The sequence below is a fragment of the Acanthopagrus latus genome, chromosome 22 (genome assembly GCF_904848185.1).
Source record: "Acanthopagrus latus isolate v.2019 chromosome 22, fAcaLat1.1, whole genome shotgun sequence".
Classification (NCBI taxonomy): Eukaryota; Metazoa; Chordata; class Actinopteri; order Spariformes; family Sparidae; genus Acanthopagrus; species Acanthopagrus latus.
Window position 1 is genome coordinate 6,574,703 of NC_051060.1, and position 23,563 is coordinate 6,598,265.

Below are 23,563 nucleotides of genomic sequence, written 5' to 3' on the forward strand. Positions count from 1 at the left end.
ATTAAGAAGGTATCTCTTAACACAGGCTGACGTCCTTATTGGTTTATACTAAATCTCAAAAACTCTTTAAATGGTAAATGAACTTGCATTCATATAGCACTTTTCCAGGCTACTGATCACTCAAAGCGCTTCACAACACTTGCTGCATTTACCCATTCACACACACATTTATACACTGATGGCAGAGGCTGCTATGCAAGGTGCCAACTGCACATCAGGAGCAATTTGGGGTTCAGTATCTTGCAGCTCATGCAGCTCAGCTCAGCCAGGGGGAGCTGGGATTCAAACCAGCGACCTTCCGATCAATACACGACCCACTCTACCCCGTGAGCAACAGTCGCCCCCCCAAAAAATCTTGTAACTACAACAGCTCGTCAGGAAATGGTGTCGTTTCTCTGGGACTATTTTCAGATGTGGATTAATCCGCATTTGGTGCTCTAGTGTGTATTTGTGGCAACAAGACGGTGTATACATATATCTGACTGAGTCAGACTACAGAGTGTATGTTAATGGTAATGAGGCAACATGTCACCCAGTCAAACAGTGTGACTCAAAGCATTTTTAAAAGTTTTCAGAAAACAATGGCGCTCTATGGCACAGAGGAAGAAGGCATCACAAGTTGAATTAGTAGACACACTCACTGTTGGTTTTGGTCTTTTCATGGCATTTTCTGAAAATAAAATAAATACATAATATCGCAAAACCTTCCCTTCGCTGTTCTTAGGTAAATCATAACAAACTCAAGCTGGAATAACAGAAAATGTTAAAACCTGACACAACTTTAAAAGCAATCTCAGGGGACCAAACTTTGTACAACATTTCTAATATGTCAAGTTGAATATGAGGGGAAATATGTATAAATTCATGACCCACACATCTAAAATCTTTCCATCAGATGTACAAACAAACTGCCTCAGGCATGAATATTTCATTCAGTGAAGACATAAACTAGATACGTTTTACAAGCAGATGCAGAATACATATGCAGAGGCAGCAGTATATCTGATATTTGATTTCGCAGTTCTGAGTAGGAAAAGTTTGTTTCCTTTTTTTGAAGCAAGCAGATGAACACTAAAGGTTCATTAAAATAACATTTGTAAACATGCAGAAACCCATTACATCATCCCTCAGACCAAGACAGGAAATATTTTGATGTAATCAAGTCAAAACCTGCTATATGGTGACACTGTCACAAAGAAAATGCTATTTTTTAAAAGTCAAGTGTTAACAGTGTAATGAAAGATCAGAGTACTTATGTGATTTGATTGCTAAGAGGGTCACAGAAACAGCAGCTCAGGATAGATGAGCAAGTGTGTGTGCGTGCGTGTGTGCGTGTGTGCGTGCGTGTGTGTGCGCGCACACACGTGTGTGTGTGTGTGATCCCCAGTAGCCCGACTACACTGGCCCTCTTGATGCTCTCCACAAGTGCCTGGAAGTTTTTATCTCCTGAAATGTGTAAGAAGGCGGCTGCTTGTCAAAGTGGCGAGCTCCTTATCTTCCTGCTGAACGTCTTTCCAACAGGCGAGGACAGCGCTCCGCTAAGAGGATTTCTATTTTGGTGTTTAATTTAATTTCTTAGCGGACGGACGGATTGTAATTTGGTGGTTTGTCTACGAAAACGTGTTTGGCTCCATAATCTAAATTTGTTTCAGTAGAGATAGGGGATTCATTACAGACTCAGGGAGCCTGCTGCCATGTTACTGTGTGTATGTGTGTGTGTGTGTGTGTGTGTGTGTGTGTGTGTGTGTGTACATACCTGCAATACGGAGAGAGTATGTAATATCTGTAGTTTCATGTGTGCATTCTGACTGGTGTGTTCATGTCTGCAGGCTTCGGGTGATTGGGTTCGATAAGCTTCATTTCTATGCAGTACATTCTGGACATATTCGCACACCAGACTAGAGTGTGTGTAGAATATACTTATGACTGCAAAACACTGGCCTGTTGTGTTTCTCAGGTCGTACAGATAAAGATCACCACACAGAATCTAACATCCTACACAAACACTCAAACCAAAACAAAAAGGCATAAACAGTGCGAGTGGTGACTCTTATTGTTTTGGTCCGTGTGTGTGCAGTGTCACATGTTTCCGGAGGTTTTCGTGTGAGTGTGTACCTGTAGTTTCGCGTGTCTCTCAGGGCGCGGTTGCTGGGGATGCGTTCGCTCTCTCTCTGGTTGAAGGCGTACAGGGTATACGGGTCGTCGCCCGGCTTCCAGCGTCGAGCACCCAGATAACTCCGCTCATCAAAACCTTCCAACATGTCCTCCCATTCTGCATCTGAGATCTGTCAGTCAATCAATCAAAAAAAACGATAAAATGAATCAATAAGTTAGGTGATTTCTTTCAATCTATTTTCACAAATCATGGGCTGTACTGGTAGATCTATTTGGATCAGGATTAGGACTTTTGCTTGCAGGTTTATCTTTTCCATATTTTACATGTCTAAACACACACACACACGTTGTCTTTCTATGTAAACCAACACACTGTGGTGTGTATTTATGCACTGCATTGTATCAGCACATTGGGATACACCACTGTTCTTGAGTGTTGAGAAAAGCAGCAGGTTGATCAAATGGACCCTTCAAATATGCCCATCTTGCTTTCTGTACCCAGATATACAACTTCTTCTATGCAAAATAAATAAATCCAGCAGAATGACAACAATAAGTCACTTACTAATATGATCAGTCATGTGAATTTCCTAAGCATCATCGGAGGGCACCTATATCCATACATTCTTTACTGGATATAATTGATCTTTTAGTACATCTATGAAATTCCTTTGCCACTGTGGCTCACAACTCAATCAATTACCCAGAGTAAGTTATCAATTTACCACTCTTTAACCCACAGTGCAACTAAGCACAGTGCTGTAAGTGACATGACTGAAGGCAATTTATCAGATTACATGCAGCTTCATCTGCAGCCACAAAATACTCTCCGAGACCTGTAAACACACTGTGATGTGTTGAAATTGGTGGAGTTACCCTTTATCAGTAACCACAGACCAACACTGCACCTCACTGTTATTATACCAAATGAAATATTTCAGAGCAGATAGAATGGTTCTTGATTTGGAGGTGCTGTTGGCTGATTTTTTCTCTACATTAGTCATCAGACTGGTCCTGACTGAATGTGAGATTTAGTCATAAATGTCACAATCTGAGTCTCAGCTTGTCACCGTGAAGGAAGGTGACCCAGCCTCTGTATAGCCAATGCGGAAATGACTGCATTCGTACCAGTGCTCAGCTGTTGATGACTGACCTGCTTGCAAAAAGAGGTCAGGCTATATTGAGAAAATGACCCTACTGTACTTCTCACTTGATTAATTATCTCAGTAAACAGTTTCCTAATGAGTTTATGGTCTTAATCTCTCTTTTCAAGTCTTCTTCATTACTGAAAAGTCACTACCACAGTGAGGAATAGTGTAGCAATGCATATCAGTGGCAATGTATACATTAAAAAAGCTGCAAATTTGTCCAGATCTTGGTTATACCAAAAGTAGTATAGTGGAGTCTGTTGTTCATTTTTCTGCCAGTAAGTACATCCCAATGAATATTCCAGCTAACCAAGACAGCTAGCTATCATTAATAACTAATACTTTAGCATGTGAGCAGATAAGAGAAGATGCTGCAGAGTGAGACATCTTGCTTTTTTTCTCATCTCTGTTGAGAGACGCACACATGCAGTACCTATCAGGCAGCCAACTAAAATGGAACGGATACAAGGGTTAGTTTTTTTCTTATCTTTGACTTCACTCTCTTTTTAAGAAAACTCAGCTGTACAATGACAGTTTTAAAAGTATTACCATGCCAGCAGTGGCTGTTCTAGAATCCCTCATTCAGACAAGAGACAAATGGGACTTAAAACAGTGTTTGCAATTTCAACATTTTTAATTGGGTAGTAAACTGTTGAGACACTATTTCCAATGTTATGGGGGCACTGGCCCCTGTTGCCCCCCCACCGCAAGCCAGCAGCATAACCAGCATTTTCACCAAGGTGTTGTGTTTTTATTACAGCCGATTGAACAGGAGCTGCTGAATGATTTGTGACTATGGCAGAGTGAATTGAAGCGCGATTACATGTTGATTATATCTATATCTATCTATATATCTATAGATATATAGATATAATGACAAACAATAGATGTTAGCAGGTTTTTGTCCAGTGTGAAAGACGTAATAGTGAACTCAAGTTCTCAGTCCTCATTGCTCCAAACAGAAGATAGAAGATAGACAGAACACAAGATAGCAATGGACAAACTACCACAGGCTTCAAAACAGTGCAACTCCTTGGGTGCGTTTTCTGGGCAGTCAGTGATAGTAACCTGTGATTATCCACCAAAGCCACATTGAGTGTGTGTGTGTGTCTATCTGTTGGTTTGGCTATCCACGGTGAGGGCCTTTTTAGCAGCACCGGGAGAGCTTTTAGAGGCAATTTCACTTAAAGAAGATTGAGGGGGGGTTTAACTTTCTGCTCCTTAGTATTTAAGAAGACGAATGTTGAACTTCAGTGTTTGTACATCCTCTTTGTCCTCTTTGTGACTAAATGCTGGGCTTTGTCTCTCAACAGCTTTTGTTGTACAGATCTGTGCTTCGACAGAGGCTTTACATTGGTCTGCGCCTAATGTAAGTCCCAGCTCGTATAAATCTGACCTAAATATATACACATATAAAACGGCAGAGGGGTTTAATAACATAGGGCTATTTGCCTCCTGTGTTTACAGACATCAGAGGTATAAATAAATCCAATTAAATCAAACTGAACTTCACTGCAGTCAAGTTTGTCTGCTGTTCAACGGCAATCAATTTCAGAAGACGAATAATGAACGCACATAGATGTTTTCTTCCATTTCTTCTTATTTAGAGCTCCTTTTCAGCGACTGACACTCAGATGTCTGGGTGTCCTTGAACACACCAATACGGGCAGATTTCTCAACTGCACTACTGCATTTTGAAGATATATGAATAACTGAATGTTCATGAATATCTGAGCTCAGACTAGTTTGAAGTCCGTGCGGGTTGTTTGCAAATCAGTGAATATGTGGAAATCAGTTTGACTGCCTGAAATGCAGGAAATCAATCTTAAAAGGGACAAAAAGCTTTGGAAAAAAGGCAGCGATAAGACACCTAACGCTTAAGATCATACATGGCAAAGCTCACCAAAGGACTGCAGTTGAACATTAGCCAGCTGACTTGCACCAGGGCTGCGACTTATGATTATAGTCAATGTAGATTACTTTCTCAGTTATTTGATCCGTTGTTTGGTGTGTAAAAAGACAGAAAACTGTTGAAAATGTCAATGAGCAAATCGTAAATCCCATTCCCTTACAGATGACGTCTGTTTTTTCCCCCAGTCCAAAGATATTCAGTTCACTGGCACAGAGGAAAGAAACCAGAAAATATTCACACTTATGAAGCTGGGATCAGAGGACTTTTTTTTCTCAATCCAAGTTTAATGGAAATCCGTTTACTAGTTTATGTGTATTCCTGCTCACAAACCAACCATCAAAGGGACTAGAGTGAAAAGATAACCTCCTTGGTGGAAGTAATTGCTTAAATAAAACATATGGAATTTGTAGTTAATGGGCTAAAGATGCAAAAGCAGCTGCATGTCCCTTTAATACACTAATCAGAATCCAAGTTCTCAGTGTGAGCCACAGTAAAAGTCAGTCCTAGAAATCAAAAAGATTCTGTATCCTGTGTGGCACAGAGGAAACAACCAACTCTGCAGAAAACCCAGAAATCTCCAGAATGTACAAACGTTATAAAATCAGATGTAAAATGTTAATGTGGCACATAAATCTTGCTCTGCTTCTAACAGCTGGTGGAGAAAAACACAAGGTGGCGACGACTTAAAAAGAAAAAAACAGCTACAGCTGCACTTTCTATCTGTTGGAGCTGTGAGACTGTGTGTGTGTGTATATGTGTGTGTGTGTTTTAAAAGAGAGTGTACATCATTTATGAGACAGTACAGATTCCTGTTTGCATGCAGGAAGGAGTGTGTACTGCGTTTGTGTGTTGTTCGAATGACTGTGGGACTAAATGTGTTTGCCTGTGTATCATTTATGAGTGAGTGCGTGTGCTCGTAGGTATCATTTGAGAGGCTGAGGGGTGTGTGTTTCCACTGATAAAGAGGGCGTGTGGGTTTCCGTGTGTGTGTTTGTGTAATGCATAAGCGAGAGCGCGGATGCTTCTTTGAGGGCGAGCGATATAAAGAACGTACATTATCATTCTCTCTCTCTCTTTCGTCCCATCATAAACATAACACCGGAGCTTCAGTGAAAAACCCCAGAGGCCATATTTCTCCCCAACGACCACACACACTGGCACATAGTGGAGACGAATGGACACACACATGCACATACACACACACACACAGCCAGCTGATGGTGTGTGTAACAGAACAACATTTACGGTGGAGCAGCAGTCTGGATGGAGGGATGCAGAAAACGACTGACACGCCTCCTCTTCTTCTTCTCCTCTTGTCCTCCTCCTCCTCCTTCTTCTCCTCTCCTCATTATTCAGCCATACGACTTGCTGATGCGACACATTGTCTAAATGGGGCCATTAGAGGGCTGGGAGTCAGTGTGTGTGTGTGTGTGCGTGTGTGTGTGTGTGTGTGTTATTCTGTATTGCTAGTTCTTCCCCTGGTGGCTGTAACAATGAAGCATGAAGAACAAGAGGGAGGGAGACAGAGGGGAGGAGGATGGAAGGATGGATGGATGGATGGATGGATGGATGGATGGATGGATGGATGGATGGATGGATGGATGGATGGGAGTGAGCGAGGTAGAGAACAGAGGAAAAGAAGACAAAAGAAAAGTAAGAGGCAAGGACTCAAGAAGGAAGGAAATTGAGAGAGGAGAAAGGAGGGGGGAAAAGAAAGATGAAAAGATGAAGAGGAGGAAAGAGGGAAGGTCAAACAGAGATATGAAGGGTCCCTGGAAATGGGATGAAAAGGAGAAAAATAAGATGGCGATAAAAGTAAGAAATAAAGAACGAGGGAAGGAAGGGGAAAGAGAGAAAATAAGAGTAAAAGGACAGAAAGAGAGGAGCAGGACAGAAGAAATTATCATTGGGAGGAAAGTAGCAAGAGAGAGAGTGAAGAGGAGATATAAAGCAAGGGAAGACAGTAGGATGAAGGAGAGAAGAGAAAAAAGGGAGAAGAGAGGGGTGGAAAGAAGAAGGATAGAGTGAGGAAGATAAGTAAGAAGAGGAAAAGAAAGACAGAAAGGAAGGGCAATAGGATATATGATGGACAGTGATCAAACATTGGGAGATATAAATAAAACAGAAGATGCCATGATGGACAGAGGTAAAGAGGAAAAAGGGGAAAAAAAAGAAAAAAGGAAAGGGGGAAAAGATGAAAATGGATGAATGAAGAAGAAAGGAAGGAGCACAGATGAGAGGAAGTGAATGTTTAGAGGAATCAGTTAAGATACGGAAGAGGAGAAGGGGAGAAGAGGAGCAAGGGGAGGTGATGAAGGACTGAGAGGAGAGGAATAAAGAAGAGAGAAAGGTAAATATAGAAGACAAGAGAGGAGAGAAAAGTGGACAGAGAAAGAGGAGGAGGGCAGTGGAGAGAGGAGACAAGATGAGAGAAGAAGCGAGACAACATGGGCGGGGTGCGATTAAGCCTGTCTGAGTTTCTCACACACACACACACACACACACACACGCACACACACACACACACACACACACACACACACACACACACACACACACACACACACACACACACACACACACACACCTGCGGCCTTCTCGCCTCCCTGTAAGATTTGTTTGCGTCTCGTCTCGCTAGGAGCTCAGGAGGGGCTACGTTCAAGGTCCTCTGGATTTTATCCTACTTACTAAACACACAGACACACACAAACACATACACACACAGCTTGTCTTCCTAATGCACCGTGGCATCCTCTCAATGCCTCTCACGGCCCCTTACATGAACACAGACATTCAATTAACGAACCTGAGGCACGACGACGGACAAACAATGTGTGTGTGTGGTGTGGTGTGTGTGTGTGTGTGTCTGTGTGCATGTGTGTTTGCCAAGCCACCAAAGAACCTATTAATTCATCCAGACGAGACAGACTGATACATTTGGAATCATAATGAGAAAGCCTGAAGCATGCACGCTCGCGCACACACACACACACACACACACACACACAGACACCCGGGTGTCACGGACATTGCTTACTTTGTGACAGCTCACATTGGGGAAAGACAGCTGAGATAAAGAGAGAGAGAATATGAAGGACAGGATACTGTGTGAAAACCTTCAGGTCTTGCAACTGGAGGGTTGCTTGTTTTAATCCCTCTGACCAACACAGAAAGTTAAAAGACAAACAGTCTGTGTTAAGTATTACAAGTAAGTACCCAAACCAGGTAAATGATTTGGTTGTAATGGAAACGGGGAAACTATATTCATGAAAAAATAAAACGGAGCTGTCCGAGGAGGACAGCAACAGGGTCAGGCTGCCTGGTGGAGGGAGGAAGAAGGCTAGCGAGGAGCCTGAGATAAACATGCTGGAATTAGTTATCAGAAAACGGGCTCGCCACGAGAGAGCGTCCCACAAAATGATCAGGGTGATGGCGAAACAAATGTACGCCACCGCGAGTGACAGCAGAGATGAGGAGTTTGCCGCGAGTGCTGGTCGGCTGAATCGTTTCCTCCGCGCAAACAACTTCACTTGCAGAAGACATAGAGCTATTTCCCAGCAGGATGCCAGAGAATTCACAGAGAAGCTGGAGAAGTTTATGACATTTTCATCCCGGATTTTTGAGAGGAATGACTTAAATGCCTGTCCCAAATTGCCGCCTGGTCTGTTAAGTAACTGAAACAAATAAACGCCCCGGCTGTTATTTGGTGTTTTACAGTAGTTCGGGAAATTCCGAGACTGCAATAAAACATTAACGTCAGCTCAGAGTTCAATCATCTGGGACTAGAAAATCCTTTCTGTTGCTAGGTTGTTATTAAGGGTTGGATTATTTGCTGGAGTGATAAACTACGTTCCATTACACATTTGAGTCTCCTGACATGACTGATTTTGTTTCAGTTATTAGTCAGACCCTATGTGTTTCCATGGAAACGCAACGCGCACTCGCAAAACCTTTGAAATTTGAGAGCCAAATGCCCATCAACATATTTGCGTTGGTATTAGTTGTATAATCACAATATTACCCTTGAGGGTGTGCTTTAACGTCATTTGAGCACACCAGTGCTGCTTGCGGACCGCATCACTGTCACGCTCAAATGACGTTAAAGCACACCCTCTCGGGTAATACTGCCTAATCGTGCAGCCCTAACTGGGATCTTTGTTTTGTGTTGTTGAAGACGATGCCATCACTGGCTACAACTGAGTGTTTTAAAAATTAAATAGGGAGAAACATATAAATGTCACTCACTTGTAGATTTTCACTATCTACAATTTGTTTTTTAAAAGCTTTGACCTCAAATTCAAAATTAAAGTTTCCTCATCCTTAATTATAACTTTTTTAAGGCATAATTAAAGCACAATTTGGCCTGAGCCGATACAAAACTACCTTATGTTTCTTCAGGTTCATTTTCAATGATATGTTATGTCAACACTGTGCCTATGTCCTGGTTAGGTCGAGGCATGAAAACAAAAACCTAGATTAGGTTAGGGTTAGGAAAAGTCTCTATGTTTAAAATATGGTTTCATGCTTACAAATGCGTTCTAACGGCACCACTATACCCTCCACCTAGTAGCATGAAATTCTCTGTTATACATGTAATGATAATGTCAAATGATACATATTGTAGAAATGCTGAAGAAATATTTGTAACACGTAAAAATGTAAACATAAATGTGGTTTACAGAAACACAAAATGCCAACATTTTGCGCTGAACTGAACCTCAACACTGACTCTTGTTAATCGCGTACCATACATCAATCCAGATAACAGACCAAAGCGTAGTAATATTGGAGTGGTAATACTCAGTGGTGTGGCAATGGTGGGAACATTACCAGTTGTAAAAGCAGCAACATTAGCAATGACGACAATGGCTGCTGTATGTAGTAGCAGGAACACTATTAGTTTAATGTTAGTATCATAGCATCAGTGTCAGTGCCATTACCTGTGTTATTAATCAGTGTCAATATCGGTATCAGCATTATTAGTATTAATGTTTTCAGTGAGTCACCAGGTTGTCACAGTGATTCACACAGAGAAGCAAAGAGCTGAAGAACTAAAGAGTAAAAGGGGAGAGATGCCGGCCTCTGCACAGAGGACTGCTGCTAATGAGAACACAGCTCTTTGAAGAATGCGTGTGCGTGTGTGTGTGTGCAGACATGTTATCCAAAGAGCTTTACAATTTCGTCTCATTCTCGCGTACACCCACACCAATGGCAACAAGCTACCATGCGAGACACGGCCCTTACCACGAGGAGCAATTGGGGTTTAGTGTGTTGCTGAAGGGCACTAAAGCTCAAGCCTGGGATTAATGGTCAACACGCTCTGCAAGGCTGACTCATCTCAAATGTGGGTGTTGATGCGGGCTAGTGTATAAATGTCTCCACATCTGGTGTGATTTTTGTTATTTCTTGGATCTCATTTTGTGGCCCTGATTTGCTCTTTGTGTGTGTTTGTGTGTAACTGGGAAAGAGAGGGAGTCGCAGGATATCCCACACAACGTGATAAAGAAAACATAACATAGCGAAAGACAGTGTGTGTGTAGTTTCAGAAAAACAGACATTACAAATCCAGTTTTCAATTTTCAGCAACTTATTTCTGATAAACCCCAAACCACTGAGCGCTTGCTTCTTAACCTTAATATGTGCCCCAGTCAGATGATGAATTACCCATTATGTCCAAGGCATAAATCATTTATGGTGTGTGTGTGTGTGTGTGTGTGTGTGTGTGCGTGTGCGTGTGTGCATGTGAGTGTGAGCTTCCTCTTTATTATCCCTGTTCATGTGCACATTGTTGAACAATGACCTCTCTCTGGCACACATAAACACACAGCCATGTCAACCCCTCTATTATATCATGATGTATCACCCCTGTAACAACTGCAACAAAGCGGCAAAACAAATGTGATATCTCCATTATTTTATGTTTCTTCTTCAATTATCTATCAAAGGCAAGATTACATCCAGAGAGTTGACAGTTATCAGTAGCATTATTAGGAAGGGGGGGAAAAACTATATCTTCATCCTTCATCTCCTCCAATTTCAAAATGATCCAGCTCAGGTTGTAGAGGTGGGATTAAAGTAGAAGGTTGCTGAGAATCAGGCTTAATCCAGTTTTCAATTTTTACCCCATACTCCTCATTTTCAAGTGAACCTATGCCCCTCAGAGCAGAGTAACAAGGGACCGTGGTTTAAATCTCCTCCTCTGAAATGGAACAACCCTTCGAGACCCTTGAACAGTTGTCTTTGATGCCGTATATGTAACACAACTCTGCATTTACAATATAGTCTACAGCTGTGGTGACTTCTCTTGCATATGTGGCAATCCTGATATTAACACAATGTCATTTAACTGATAGAAATAGAAAATCATAGATGCTCCCAATTAGGACCAACCGATTAATCTGCCTACTTTAGATATATTTGTAGCACGTTTTTTAGCATTAATGAATATTTTATAAATATTCAAAAATAGCACAAATGTTCTTTCAATTCATAACTTTATCACAAGTATTTGAACTACACTTAGGGATAAAGAAAATGTGTTGTATTTAATATATATTTTTGAAGTTAATATTTTACACCTTAATATAAGTATCAGCCCCAAAATAACCATAATAACCCATAATATCAACTCATCAAATAAATAAGAACAATGCTTAACTACCATTCCACTAATGTTAGCTCTGTTTTAAAGGCTTACATTAGCAGCTTGTGTTGTGTGCCTCTCCTGCCAGTCTGAAATTACATTAGACGACACACCCAATGCAGCAACTTCCAGGCTGGACTTTACTTAAATTATATGTGTCACATGCATTAAAGGAGGCTAAGCAACACTGAAATGTGTCAAATGGCCTCTGAAAAACCTGGGCTTTTAGCTCTAACACTTTGCCCTAACCGTCTATCACTACAATAATCAGGACACCCCACACCTGGATGTTAACGCACAAAAACCCTCTACAGTTAGAACTGTGAAAGTTGGAGAATATTTTGGTACATGAGTTGATTTCATATGACACTGAAACATGACAGCCAAAAGTAAACATTGGGTTACTGGCAGGGGACTTGTACCACAGTCATGTATTAGTATTGTTTCCTTTGCTCTGCCTTGTGACCCAAATACTGGAGACAGCAGTCAACAGGTTGTTTAAACAAGTCCATGTTGCTTCATGACCCATATGAACACGTCACAGTCGGAAGAGACACCTTTCAAACTCGTTAAATGGGAACATCCGAGGAGCATGTGAAGGAAGCATAAGTTATATCAAAGGTTTTTATTTCAAATGTGGTTCCATAGTTTTCCTCATTTTCTTCGTTTAACTTATTCTTCCACCTACAGGGAATTGTGGTTCTGTGACACTGATTTGTTGCAATTTTGGCCCCCCAAACATAGAGCTTCTAGCCAAATAATGTTTAGATGGAATAGAGTAAATGATTTCAAGGTGGTGAAAAAACATGCTTAAAATGCTGATTTGGTCATGCAAAAGAGGCAAAAAAATAAAACATCCTCTTCAGAAATAACACAAACATATGAATATGTATTTTCGGTTCCAGATCAAGCATTATGCATAACAGACTGCCAGTGAAAACCCATCCAACAAAAACAGATAAGAGACAAGCATCCATAAGAGTGATTATACAGGGTAAAGAAAGAAAACGAAACAGAAAAAGGTGGGATTAGCTGCAGTCCAGACAGGCCAGGCACTGCATTAAACAGCCATGTTTAAAAAAAGCCAAATCTGCAGGATTCTTTGAATTACTCACAGCAAGAGACCTAATTTACATAGACTGTTCTCTAATCCTGTTATCTCAAGCTTGCCAATTAGTTTTTGTGCCACAACGAGGTATCAAACTTTTCTTATCTATGGGTCACGACTAACGATCTTGTTATCCTCTGAAACTGAAAACAGTTTTGTCAGATTGGGACTTCAGATCTGGAGATCAACATCAGAGCTCAGGGCTCGGGGTGGCGTTGCACAACTCACTGAAGAGGAACCAAACCAGTGACGAGACAGTCAGAGGAAACGATTGATCAACGCTTCACATTCTGCTTTAATCAGGGTGGAACAGGCAGAGCGGCACCGAGCGCTAAAATTTAAAGTTCACTTGAACTGACAGCTTTTATATTTCGCTGTATTGAGATAACGAGATTACTAAACCTTGATGTTTAGAAAATGGCTTTTGCTATCTTTTGGTAATGATTTTTTTTTTTTTTTTTTTTTTAAACGCTTGCAAATACTGGTAAGAGAGGCGTGGGGGAGTTCAAGGTAAGAAAAGTCTCAAAACAAAAGTTCTAAGCCTCATAAGATTTTTAAGTCGATGAAAAGTGACTTCCCATGGGCAGTCATGAAATTGTGAAAGCAGTTCAACGGCGACATGTAACGTGCAATATCACCGTTTTGCAAGGGGTAACAAAAGAGCTGCATTTTATACTACACATTTGATGCAGCACATAAAAAAACAAACACTCAAAGTTATATAAGTTCACTCAGGCAAAACACAGGCAAAGACACCGCAGATACTCTCAAAAGGAATGAGAAATATCCTTGAGACAGCGACGTGGCCAAAAATATTAAAGAGAAGGTAATTGAATGAATTGCTTTGGATAACCAGCTCATCTTCGTGGTAGAGGATCAGGGTTTTCTTCATCACCTGGAGCTCTTGAATCCCCTGTGCCCTGCCATCTAGGCATTACATTACACTGACTCCACTTTCGAGTTACAATGCGCCGGTATGCGCACTAGTTTCGTGGGTGTCATACAGCAGAGCATGTAAAACAGGCAATCAAGAAGATGCTGAACACGTGTGAAATAGACAAGCAACGGGTCAATGTCATTTCACGTGACAATGTAAGGAATACGAAAAAAAAGCAATGATGATATGGAGGCACCAAGCGTGGGCTGCATCTCTCTCACACATCAGCTGGCTGTACACGAGGTTCTGCTATTACAGTGCAGTGTCACAGACTCACCTGCTAACACAAGGAAGGTGGTAGGCCAGTGTTGCATTAGCATATGCAAAATAAGAAAGAGCCATACGAAAGTATATACTTTGATTCAACAAAATAAAAAACCTACTACGGAACAGCTTGGATGCAGGTACTTTTTTGCTAAATGCAGCTTATTATCCAGGAAAATATTAGTTAATGCTAAGTATCGGATCGGGACTCGGTATCGGCAGATACTAAATATCAAAAGGACTTGGATCAGGATCGGGACATCCCTAGTTACCTTACATTACATGCAGTGTGAAACAAACCAACAACATGGGGTGGTGCAGTAAAAAAGGGTTGACTGAAGGCACCTAGGTCACATCAGGTAAATTTTTCATGCCTTACTCTTTCCCTCATCTTCTTTCTCTCCATGTTCCTCCCAATTCTTACTTGACCTGTCTCCTTCCCATGTCCTCAGTTCCTCTCTCCTCTGCCCCCTTCTCCACCCACATCACTTCTTCCCCTCTGTTATTCTGCACCGCCCACCCCCCTCCTCTGTTATCCCTTCATTTATTTTTACCTCCTCGTCTTTCCTTCCTCCTCTCCTCTCGCTCTGTGTGAAGTGGTTGCTGTTTGTTTGAAGTCGGGGCTTATTGAGCTCAGGTCTGGAGAGAGCAGCGCTACGTCAATACTACACACACACACTCACACACACTACACACACACGGACACAAACACATTCTCCTCTTCCTACCTCTCTTCTACCCTCGATACTCTCTCTCACACACACACACACACACACACACACACACACACACACACGCTGCTCAGTCATCAATTAAGGGTGTGTATAGATCTCTCCCTGCAGCAGCGGTGCTTGTTTGGTTTCTACATTGTTTTCTGTTCCAGCTCATACATCTCTGTCTATGACACACACACACACAAACACACACAAGCATACAGCTACACGATTAGTCTTTTTCCCCACAGAACAGGATGTTTTTAAGAAACTCTGGAACCTCTCCTGATTTTGACTGCAGGAGTGGAGTTGTAGTTTACAATCCCAATCAATCGCCACTTCTGAGGTAAAACTAACTGATGTCACAGAATCCATCAGTTAAGTTGAGTTAAGTCTACAGTATTGATTATCTGTACATAGTCGTTACTTCACAGTTTTGATCTCTGTCTCCTTTCCATCACTTAAAACATAACACAGTTATGTACACAAATATATACATTTAACATAACCATAGAAACATATAAACATTTCTGCAATACATTTCATGACACATCCACAATACATTTTCACAGACTGATGGGACCGCAGCCAAACCACTGTGCGAGATTGCATTCCAACATGTGTAAGTGTGAAACCACTGGATATTTTCAACAAGAAATGGTGACATTTTCCAGCCATGTTTGTTGCAATTGGTTAACCCTAACCAGATATTGTGGGCCACATTATCTTTTCCTAACCTTAACCAAGTAGTTTTAGTGCCTAAACCTAACCAGACCACATTAGTGCAGTTTTCTCGAGACATAAAATTGACAGACCACAGCTAAAGAAATGGAAAGTTGCAACATGAAGAAATGTTAAACCAATACCTGCACGTCATTTTTTTTTTCCATTTTCCACAGTTTAGACCTTAAATGATGAATAGAACAGAAGATGTTTTGAGATACAAAATTAAAACTCTCATACTGTTTTGATGTTTGATATATAATTTGAGCATTTTTTTAAAAAACAAAAAAAAACAAATAATTGGGTGCTGCTCTAATTCAAGGTTTATCTTTCCCCCTCTGAATATCTCCAATCTACTTTCCATTCAAAAATCGCAGTCACAGAACAGGAAATTACAGAGATTGACATGTTGACATGGTGTGTCTTTGTTATTGTCTCATCAGATGGAAAAATTACAAACCATGCCAATGCTTTTTAATTTGTTATCAGACTGATTTGTCTAAGCGTCACAGATGAGTTTAATTCCCGACAGTCCTGGGAAATAATGAGTGCAAACACAAATAAGCATCCTGAAAAAGCACACACACACACACACACCAATATCATATCTCATAACACAGACACAGAGCTCTCCACTGAACCTGAAATGTACCAGCAATGCAATGAATCACCGCAGAACAGGGACATGAGTGGAGCTGGCCTGATAGCTATTAGGTGTTATTACAGTACTTGTGTGTGTGCACAAGTGTGTGTACATGTGTGTTTATATCTGAAAGATGGACAAGGTCATCGATCGAAAAAGCACTGGTCTTCCCATCAAAAGTACAGGACTGTTTTCCTTATCGACCCAAGTCACAGCCTGTACATCACTTTTTGGTAAAATCATAGAAATTCATACAAAAAATTCCCTGTGAAATTTACCTTAATTGTTGTGTTTTGACCAGCCCCCTTAGCATAGTTTATGAGATAGAATGCAGTTATTTTAACTGAAAACATAATCTATTGCTAAACCCTAACCCTAACCCACCAAGTAGCTTTTGTGCCTCAACCTAACCGAGTAGCTGTTGTACCTAAACCTAACCATATAGCTTTTGTGACTTACCCTAAATTTGTACTAAAACTGACATTAGAAGGGTAGGCAGACACACACACACACACACACACACACACACACACACACACACACACACACACACACACACACATTATCTTAGCCTTAATTGAAAGAAAAGCACACAGCAATCCAAAACCTGCCTCCTCTGTCTACACCAGGACAGTTACAGTCTGGCTGTAAGTGCTGTTAAGCAAGGTACTGAATCAGTATCAGCTCCAAGTAGTTGGAGCTTGACCTCTGACCTCTGACCTCCCTGTGGAGGCGCAGAGCAGAGACAAGGCACAATTTCCCCATAGGGATAGAGAGAGGATCACATTGCATATTCATGGTACAGCAATGAGTCTGGGATAAAAGCATCCACCATGAAGCATACGGAGAGCGTGAGAGAGCAGCGCAGAGAAGGGTAAGTAATAGAGAGAAAGAAAGAACATGTTTGTAGGTGTTTACGTCTTGAATTCTCCTTGAATTTAAAGTATTTTTCTTCACAGTTGCAGCTGCAAAGCTTCCTGTCTCTGTTCAGCTGAGCTCAAAACTGCAGAGAAAAAAGAACCAAGGCTGCACAGAAAATGGTGCCGTAATGTAGTATACATTACAAAAATCCTGTTGAAAACAATCCAGAAATATTATCAGTAATTCTGTAAAAGACTGTTATTGCCATTCATTAAGTATTTATAATGCATACTATTTCTGTATTTACTATATTACTGGATGTATCATCATTTTCCTAGTTACCTAACAATATTTTCGTGGGGGCAACGCATATATGCAAAATATTCAATATCACCAATATTAGCTTCACCACCACCCAGAGCTCATTTTTGCCTGATGGTCTCCTCACAGGTCAAACTGAAATTTCCTGGCAAGTGGAAATTTTATAAAGAGGATAATCCACCCTGAGGTGAGCAGATGTTGAGAACAACCACAAATAATGCAAAGTGCAAATAGCCTCTGCAATGTGCATGATTTCTGGATAACTACTCAGCTCTCGGCGTGATTCTAAGTTTTCGATTTTCTGGTTATGAAGAGTAGGATCAGCAATTTTCAGAGTATGTTTATTCTCTACATCCTGGCCCTCTTTCGTGCATCTGAAGAAAAAAAAAAACATTTCAAAGACAACATAGCTAGCTTACTGGTAGCCTGCAGCTGCACAATCAGATGCTAATCCTGTGTGCACATAGACCAGGGGTCTCGAACTCAGTTTACCTGAGGGCCGCTGAAGGCAGAGTCTGGGTGAGGCTGGGCCGCATCAGGTATTCCACCAAAAAAGCTTTGTTAAAAAAAAAATCTAATCTTCTCAAACGTCATTATTAACAGTTCTTTAACTTGAATGGGTTCTTCTGAACAGGGGTTCCCCTGACACTCCTCACACTCCACCTCTACCACTGACTCTACTGTCACACTGACAGCACCATAACTCTATGCGTTACATTAACGCTCACCTTGAACATACTGTTCATTTGCACATTTTCATTTGCACATCATTCTTGTAATTGTTCACTGCCAGCCAGTCTGCTCCTTTTATCCTTTTACCCAAAAAACAGATTGTGTATATATATATTTATATTGTATAGTTATATTTTCTACTTTTTAAAATAGTTTATATTGTTAATTTGTTATATTTTCTATTCTTTAAATAGTTTATATTGTTAATTTGTTATATTTTCACTTAATAGTTATTTGATGCATGCACCAATATCACCACAACAAATTCCTCGTATGTGTAACATCGTACTTGGCAATAAAGCTTTTTCTGATTCTGATTCTGATTCTGATTCTGAATGGCTCTTCTGAACATGGTTTCTCTTGCCTACTCCTTGCTGCCAGAGACCTGGCAGCGCTTCCTCTCAGAGCAAGCGTGGAGTGCATGAAGCCAGGACAGTGGGACACCATTATTTATTTATTATATACAAACCATGGGATGCAGCCTTGGAGGCCTTATTTACTGGCTATTATTTTCTATAATAATTCCATGGATGCAGCGGGCGCTGTTGTATGTGTTAGCCAACACCAATGTTCCGTTGACTATATCACCGAGGCAGATAAACCCCTGATGAGGCTCCAGCCTAGCTTCGACCATCGGCACCGACACGGGACTGCGGGCGGGAACTGGCTGAGTGGCCCCATCAGAGGTCCACTCCCCTCGGTGACATTGTCAACGGACCATCGGTGTTGGTTGTTAATCTGATCGTTAATTTGTAGATTCGTCATGATAACAAATCACCCGCATGGATAGTGGTGATAGAAGAACAAAATACAATCTGCATAACACCAAATCCAATGCTAGTAACATTAACTTGACGGTGATTTGTACAAACAATGCGACAAAGTGCCATTCACATGAAACTTGCAAGCCGCACTAACATTAAACTTTCATATCAAGGTGGGGGCCAAAAAATATCATCCTGCGGACTGCGAGTTTGAGACCCATGATATAGACGATCAACCGACTGGTACCAGAAGTAAGTTGGACAAAGTCAGAGTTGTTGGGTTTGATTTTGTTTTAGGAGATTCTGTATTGATTTGTTTGGGAAAAAGGTTAACTCCAGACAAATCTGAGAATCCAAAATTTGCGACAAACTAAATGTCTATCTTGTTTATTGTTGTAAACACTGATGGGTGGTATTTTATTTGTTGAACTGTGGAATCTTTATTTTTAAGTACATACTAATCATAACCTGCAATAAGCCACCAGTACAAAGTCAAGTCAAAACACCTTTTTAATTAAAAATGGGCAGCAATGACATTGATTTTACGAAAGAGAAATCTTTTAAATAAAAAATCAAATCATATCAAATTGTGACCTCAAATCGAACTGGAGATTTGGAGAATGGTGACAACTCTATTCAGCATCCAGGGAAGGAAGTTAAGTACGGTTAAAGGTATGGTAAGTAATAAATTCACATATCTAGGCCTGTTGGTTAAAATTAGGCTATAATGTCAACTGCAGGTCAAAGCGCCGGTCCACACTGACTATCTTTAAAATCAAAAACAAACAAAAAACACCTTACAGGCAGCTTTGCTTTCAAAGCTCAGCTCTTTGCGACTTCATAATAGATCTGTGTTTCTCCTCTTTGTTGTGTTGCAGTAATGCAACTTGTCAATCACAGCCACCCATGAAACAAAATCGCTTTATAAATTCAAGCAAAACTAACTGAGTTTCATGCTTTGACTTGCATTTTTGAGCACTTTGTGCACATAGAAGGAAATGTGGGCAGAAATCCTGTGTTGGGATTGAAGACAGAATACAAACACTTGCACTCATCCACTAGCCCCCATAATTATGAACCTTACTTGTTCTATATGAACATCACATCACCTACTACAGTGCTTGTAATCAATATTTTGGTCTCAGTGTTCTAAGCTGGTTAACATCTGTTAAAGCAAAACACTATAGCTACACCACTTTTTTTTTTTTTTTTAAATATCACCACATCAACAATTCAGGTGCTGTTGTTGCCACTGGATATCACTGCTCTCTCTCCCCTTCTCGCTCGCTCTCTAATCCATACATACATCCCAGCGGACCGACTGGGAGACTGTTTATCCAATCACAGCTGTTCAAAATTCCTCACCTTCTCCCACGAAACCTACCTTCACTGGTGAATATAAATGCCTAGGATTGTGTGTGTGTTGTGGTGGGGGATGCTTAGCAAACACTGCAGAGCAAGCAGTCTGGAAGCAGGAGCAATAATTCACCCTCTGCAAAAGCTATGAATAAAAACAAACTTAAGAGAAGCGACAAAATGCGAAATGTGGTCATTCTTTTCTTCTATATCTCTGTCTCCTCCTCTCTCTTGCTCTTACACTCTCTCTCTCTCTCTCTCTCTCTCTCTCTCTCTCTCTCACACACACACACACACACACACACACACACACACACACACACACACACACACACACAAAACCCAGAGACACATCCTCTCACCCTCTCTTTCACCTTTGCTTTACATCAAGCCTCCCTCAGAAAAAAAACATATTTTACGGAATTTCAACCCAGGTAACACCCAGAAATGAAATTAATATCATGTTGAAACAGCAGTGACACACACACACACAAATATACACACGGTGCACCTGCTTGACACGGTTATCAAACAGCGTACAGGAGAAGTAATAAAAACTAATAAGTACGCCCTCTCTGTGAAAACACACTCTCGCACACACTAAAGGACGTAATCACAACAGCGCGTACACACACACACTGCATCATTATTGAATGTCTTGACAGCAGCTGTGTGTGTGTGTGTGTGTGTGTGTGTACGTGTGTGTTGAAGGTGTGTGCGGAGTTTAGAGCTTTCAATCTAATCCCCTTCTTTATTGGCCACAAGCAGCAGGGCCAGCTGGGTAATACACAATATTGTGTGTGTGTGTGTGTGTGTGTGTGTGTGTGTGTGTGTGTGTGTGTGTGTGTGTGTGTGTGTGTGTGTGTGTGTGTGTGCGCACGCGTCTTTGTTGCCGAAGAAGAAGTGAAAGATCTGAGTTTTCAGAGGGGAGTTGAGCAAGAGGAGGAAGAGGAGTAGGAGGAAGGTGAAGATAGAGGAGCGCTCGTTTAAATCCTCCTGGTAATATTGCTTTCTTCACGCTCTTGGCAGGGAGATTAACTGCTAATGGAGAGGATATATCTGCTATTAGCCCCAACAACAATACCAACTACAACACAGACAGCAAGGAAGTGCAGTTGTATTGATGCCATCTACAGCAACAGCAATCAATAGAGAAATAACACACTCTTGTTTTCTGGGTAGCGAAGCTGATGGCTTTGGGACAACTAAGTTTGGAATAAGTGTCAGTTCTGAGATTACAAGAGGCAGAGCTGCAGACGTGATGACTACACTTAAGTCCTAAAGTCTGAGACGATCGTCTTCAGGCTTCTGTTTCATCTGGGTAGATGAAAAACACGGACGTTCACACACTCGACACCAGACGTAAAGACAAAAACAGTCACATCTAAAGTTATGCAAGATGCGCAAGTGTCAGAGAAAAACAATCTATTTGATTGCACTGCAACACAGGGGGCAGGTTTTGAGCTGAACTTTTGAAGGAAGCTCTGTTTCCTTGTTTTGCCTGTTGCTCGATTAGAAAGTGTTGCTTCATGGACAAAAAAATAGTGGATTAATGAAGCTGAGTTATCCATACGTCGTGTAAAGTGTGTTTACACGACATAACAGAAGTTCAGTGTGGACAGGGTGTCCGATATTGTGAGATGCAACATGAGTTAGGGTGTAGTAAGGCGCTCGCTCGCTGTTAAGACATAGTATCAGACGAAAGCTTGGCAGGATTGCACAGCTATAACCTTAATTATTGAAATTATGCTCCCCATGAGGAAAGATATATATTCATCTCAGTGCCAGCATGTTATGATTTGTACAGAAGACAGCTCAACCACAGATCTTATTTTATTGAAGATACCATATCCATCTATCATACCAAAAGCTACCAGCAAGCAAGTAGTGAGGGAAATTTTAGGTGTGCCCATATTCAGTTCAATAAAATTGCTGATCTGGGAGTTTGTGTAAGACCTATTAAATCTGACCACCAGCATCCTTTTCCTGGTAGATTCTGTAGTTTCTCTAAACCTTAGCCAGGAGGTCTGGGAGGAAGATTTGTTTGGTTGGAAGATGGCCAAATAATCGAAATTTTAAAAAATCACATAAAACGTCAAAGCTGTCAACTTTCTTGTCCCGGTGATAGGAGTGGGTCATCTGATGATGTTAGATTGTGATCGATCTTTAAGTTCCACAGTCTACTTTTCTGGAGATTTGTAGAGATTGTGGTATCTAATGTCCAAATGTCATTTTGGAATCCATTCTCAATTTAAAGTTATCTTCAATTTTGTTCTGTCATGCAAGATTCAGAAAATCATTACAGTCGTTGCAATCGTTAATTGTTACAGATCAAAATCGAGATTCTTATGTGATTTAATACCTTTTCTTTGTGGCATATTAACCTCACTGGCTACAAATGGATGTATTAGCGTCTGCTCTGACAGAAAGATCCCCTACATTCAGGTCGTCCATAACCCCTTCTTATCAGCACTGCGAATCAAAGTGGGGTAACCATGAAAAAACACAGCTGAAGGCTTGAACTCAGTCAGTAAGGGAATCATGGAGAGTTGTCCTCTGCTAAGTGACTCTTTATGTTCCACCTCAGTACTTAAGCCCACCATGCAGTTGTGTAGCAGTATTGATATTAGTTTGAGCTAACACGGAGGCAGTGACAGGAGAAGCTGGCTGTAACTGGCACTGAGCAGAGAAATGACACATTGGGCACAAATGACTGGCGACAGCGAAAACAGCTTGTACTCTGTCTGCTTTAAACCAGTTCATTTGCTCCCTGTCGCCTCACTGTTGTTGTCCTTGTGTCTGTGTTTCTGTTTGTGTGTGCGTGCGTGTGTTCTCTCTCTCTTTCCTTCAAGTCTCTCTCTTCCCTCAACCTCTCAATGTATTTTAATTTTTCTGTTTGGTATCCATTTTTTTCTTCTTTCTCCTACCTTCTCATCTTGCATCACACTCTCCTTTTGTACAGCCACTCCTGTTCTTTGTCTTCTTTACTCTATCTCAATCTCATATTCTTTTTCTCTCTACTTTTCTCTCCTCCTTTCTCCTTTTGTTTTTCGATCTCCTTCTTGCAGTTTTTCCATTGGTTCTCCTTCCTCTCCCTCTCTGTTATCTTTCTCCCTCCCTCTCTTTATCCTCACTTTACCCTCCACTCTCTATAAACTAGATTGATAGCTTAATCCTACATGCATCAAGGTGAGAATTACAATTTTCGCATCCAGCATGAGCGCGCGCGCACACACACACACGGCAGTAGACACTGACAGCCCTATTCACATACTCACTCCCTTTGCCTCCCACACACACATTATCCTTTCCTCTCTTTGACT

General features: G+C 41.1%; 1 protein-coding gene across 6 annotated transcripts in view; it reads right to left on the bottom strand.

Moving 5' to 3' along the window:
- galnt14 (UDP-N-acetyl-alpha-D-galactosamine:polypeptide N-acetylgalactosaminyltransferase 14 (GalNAc-T14)) overlaps positions 1-23,563 on the bottom strand; it is a 189,248-nt gene that overhangs the window by 146,315 nt on the left and 19,370 nt on the right. For all 6 annotated transcript variants that reach the window (XM_037087297.1, XM_037087298.1, XM_037087299.1 and 3 more), the window contains one exon: positions 2,116-2,285. In XM_037087297.1, the coding sequence (XP_036943192.1) occupies positions 2,116-2,285 (170 nt within the window). The remainder of the gene's footprint in view (positions 1-2,115; positions 2,286-23,563) is intronic.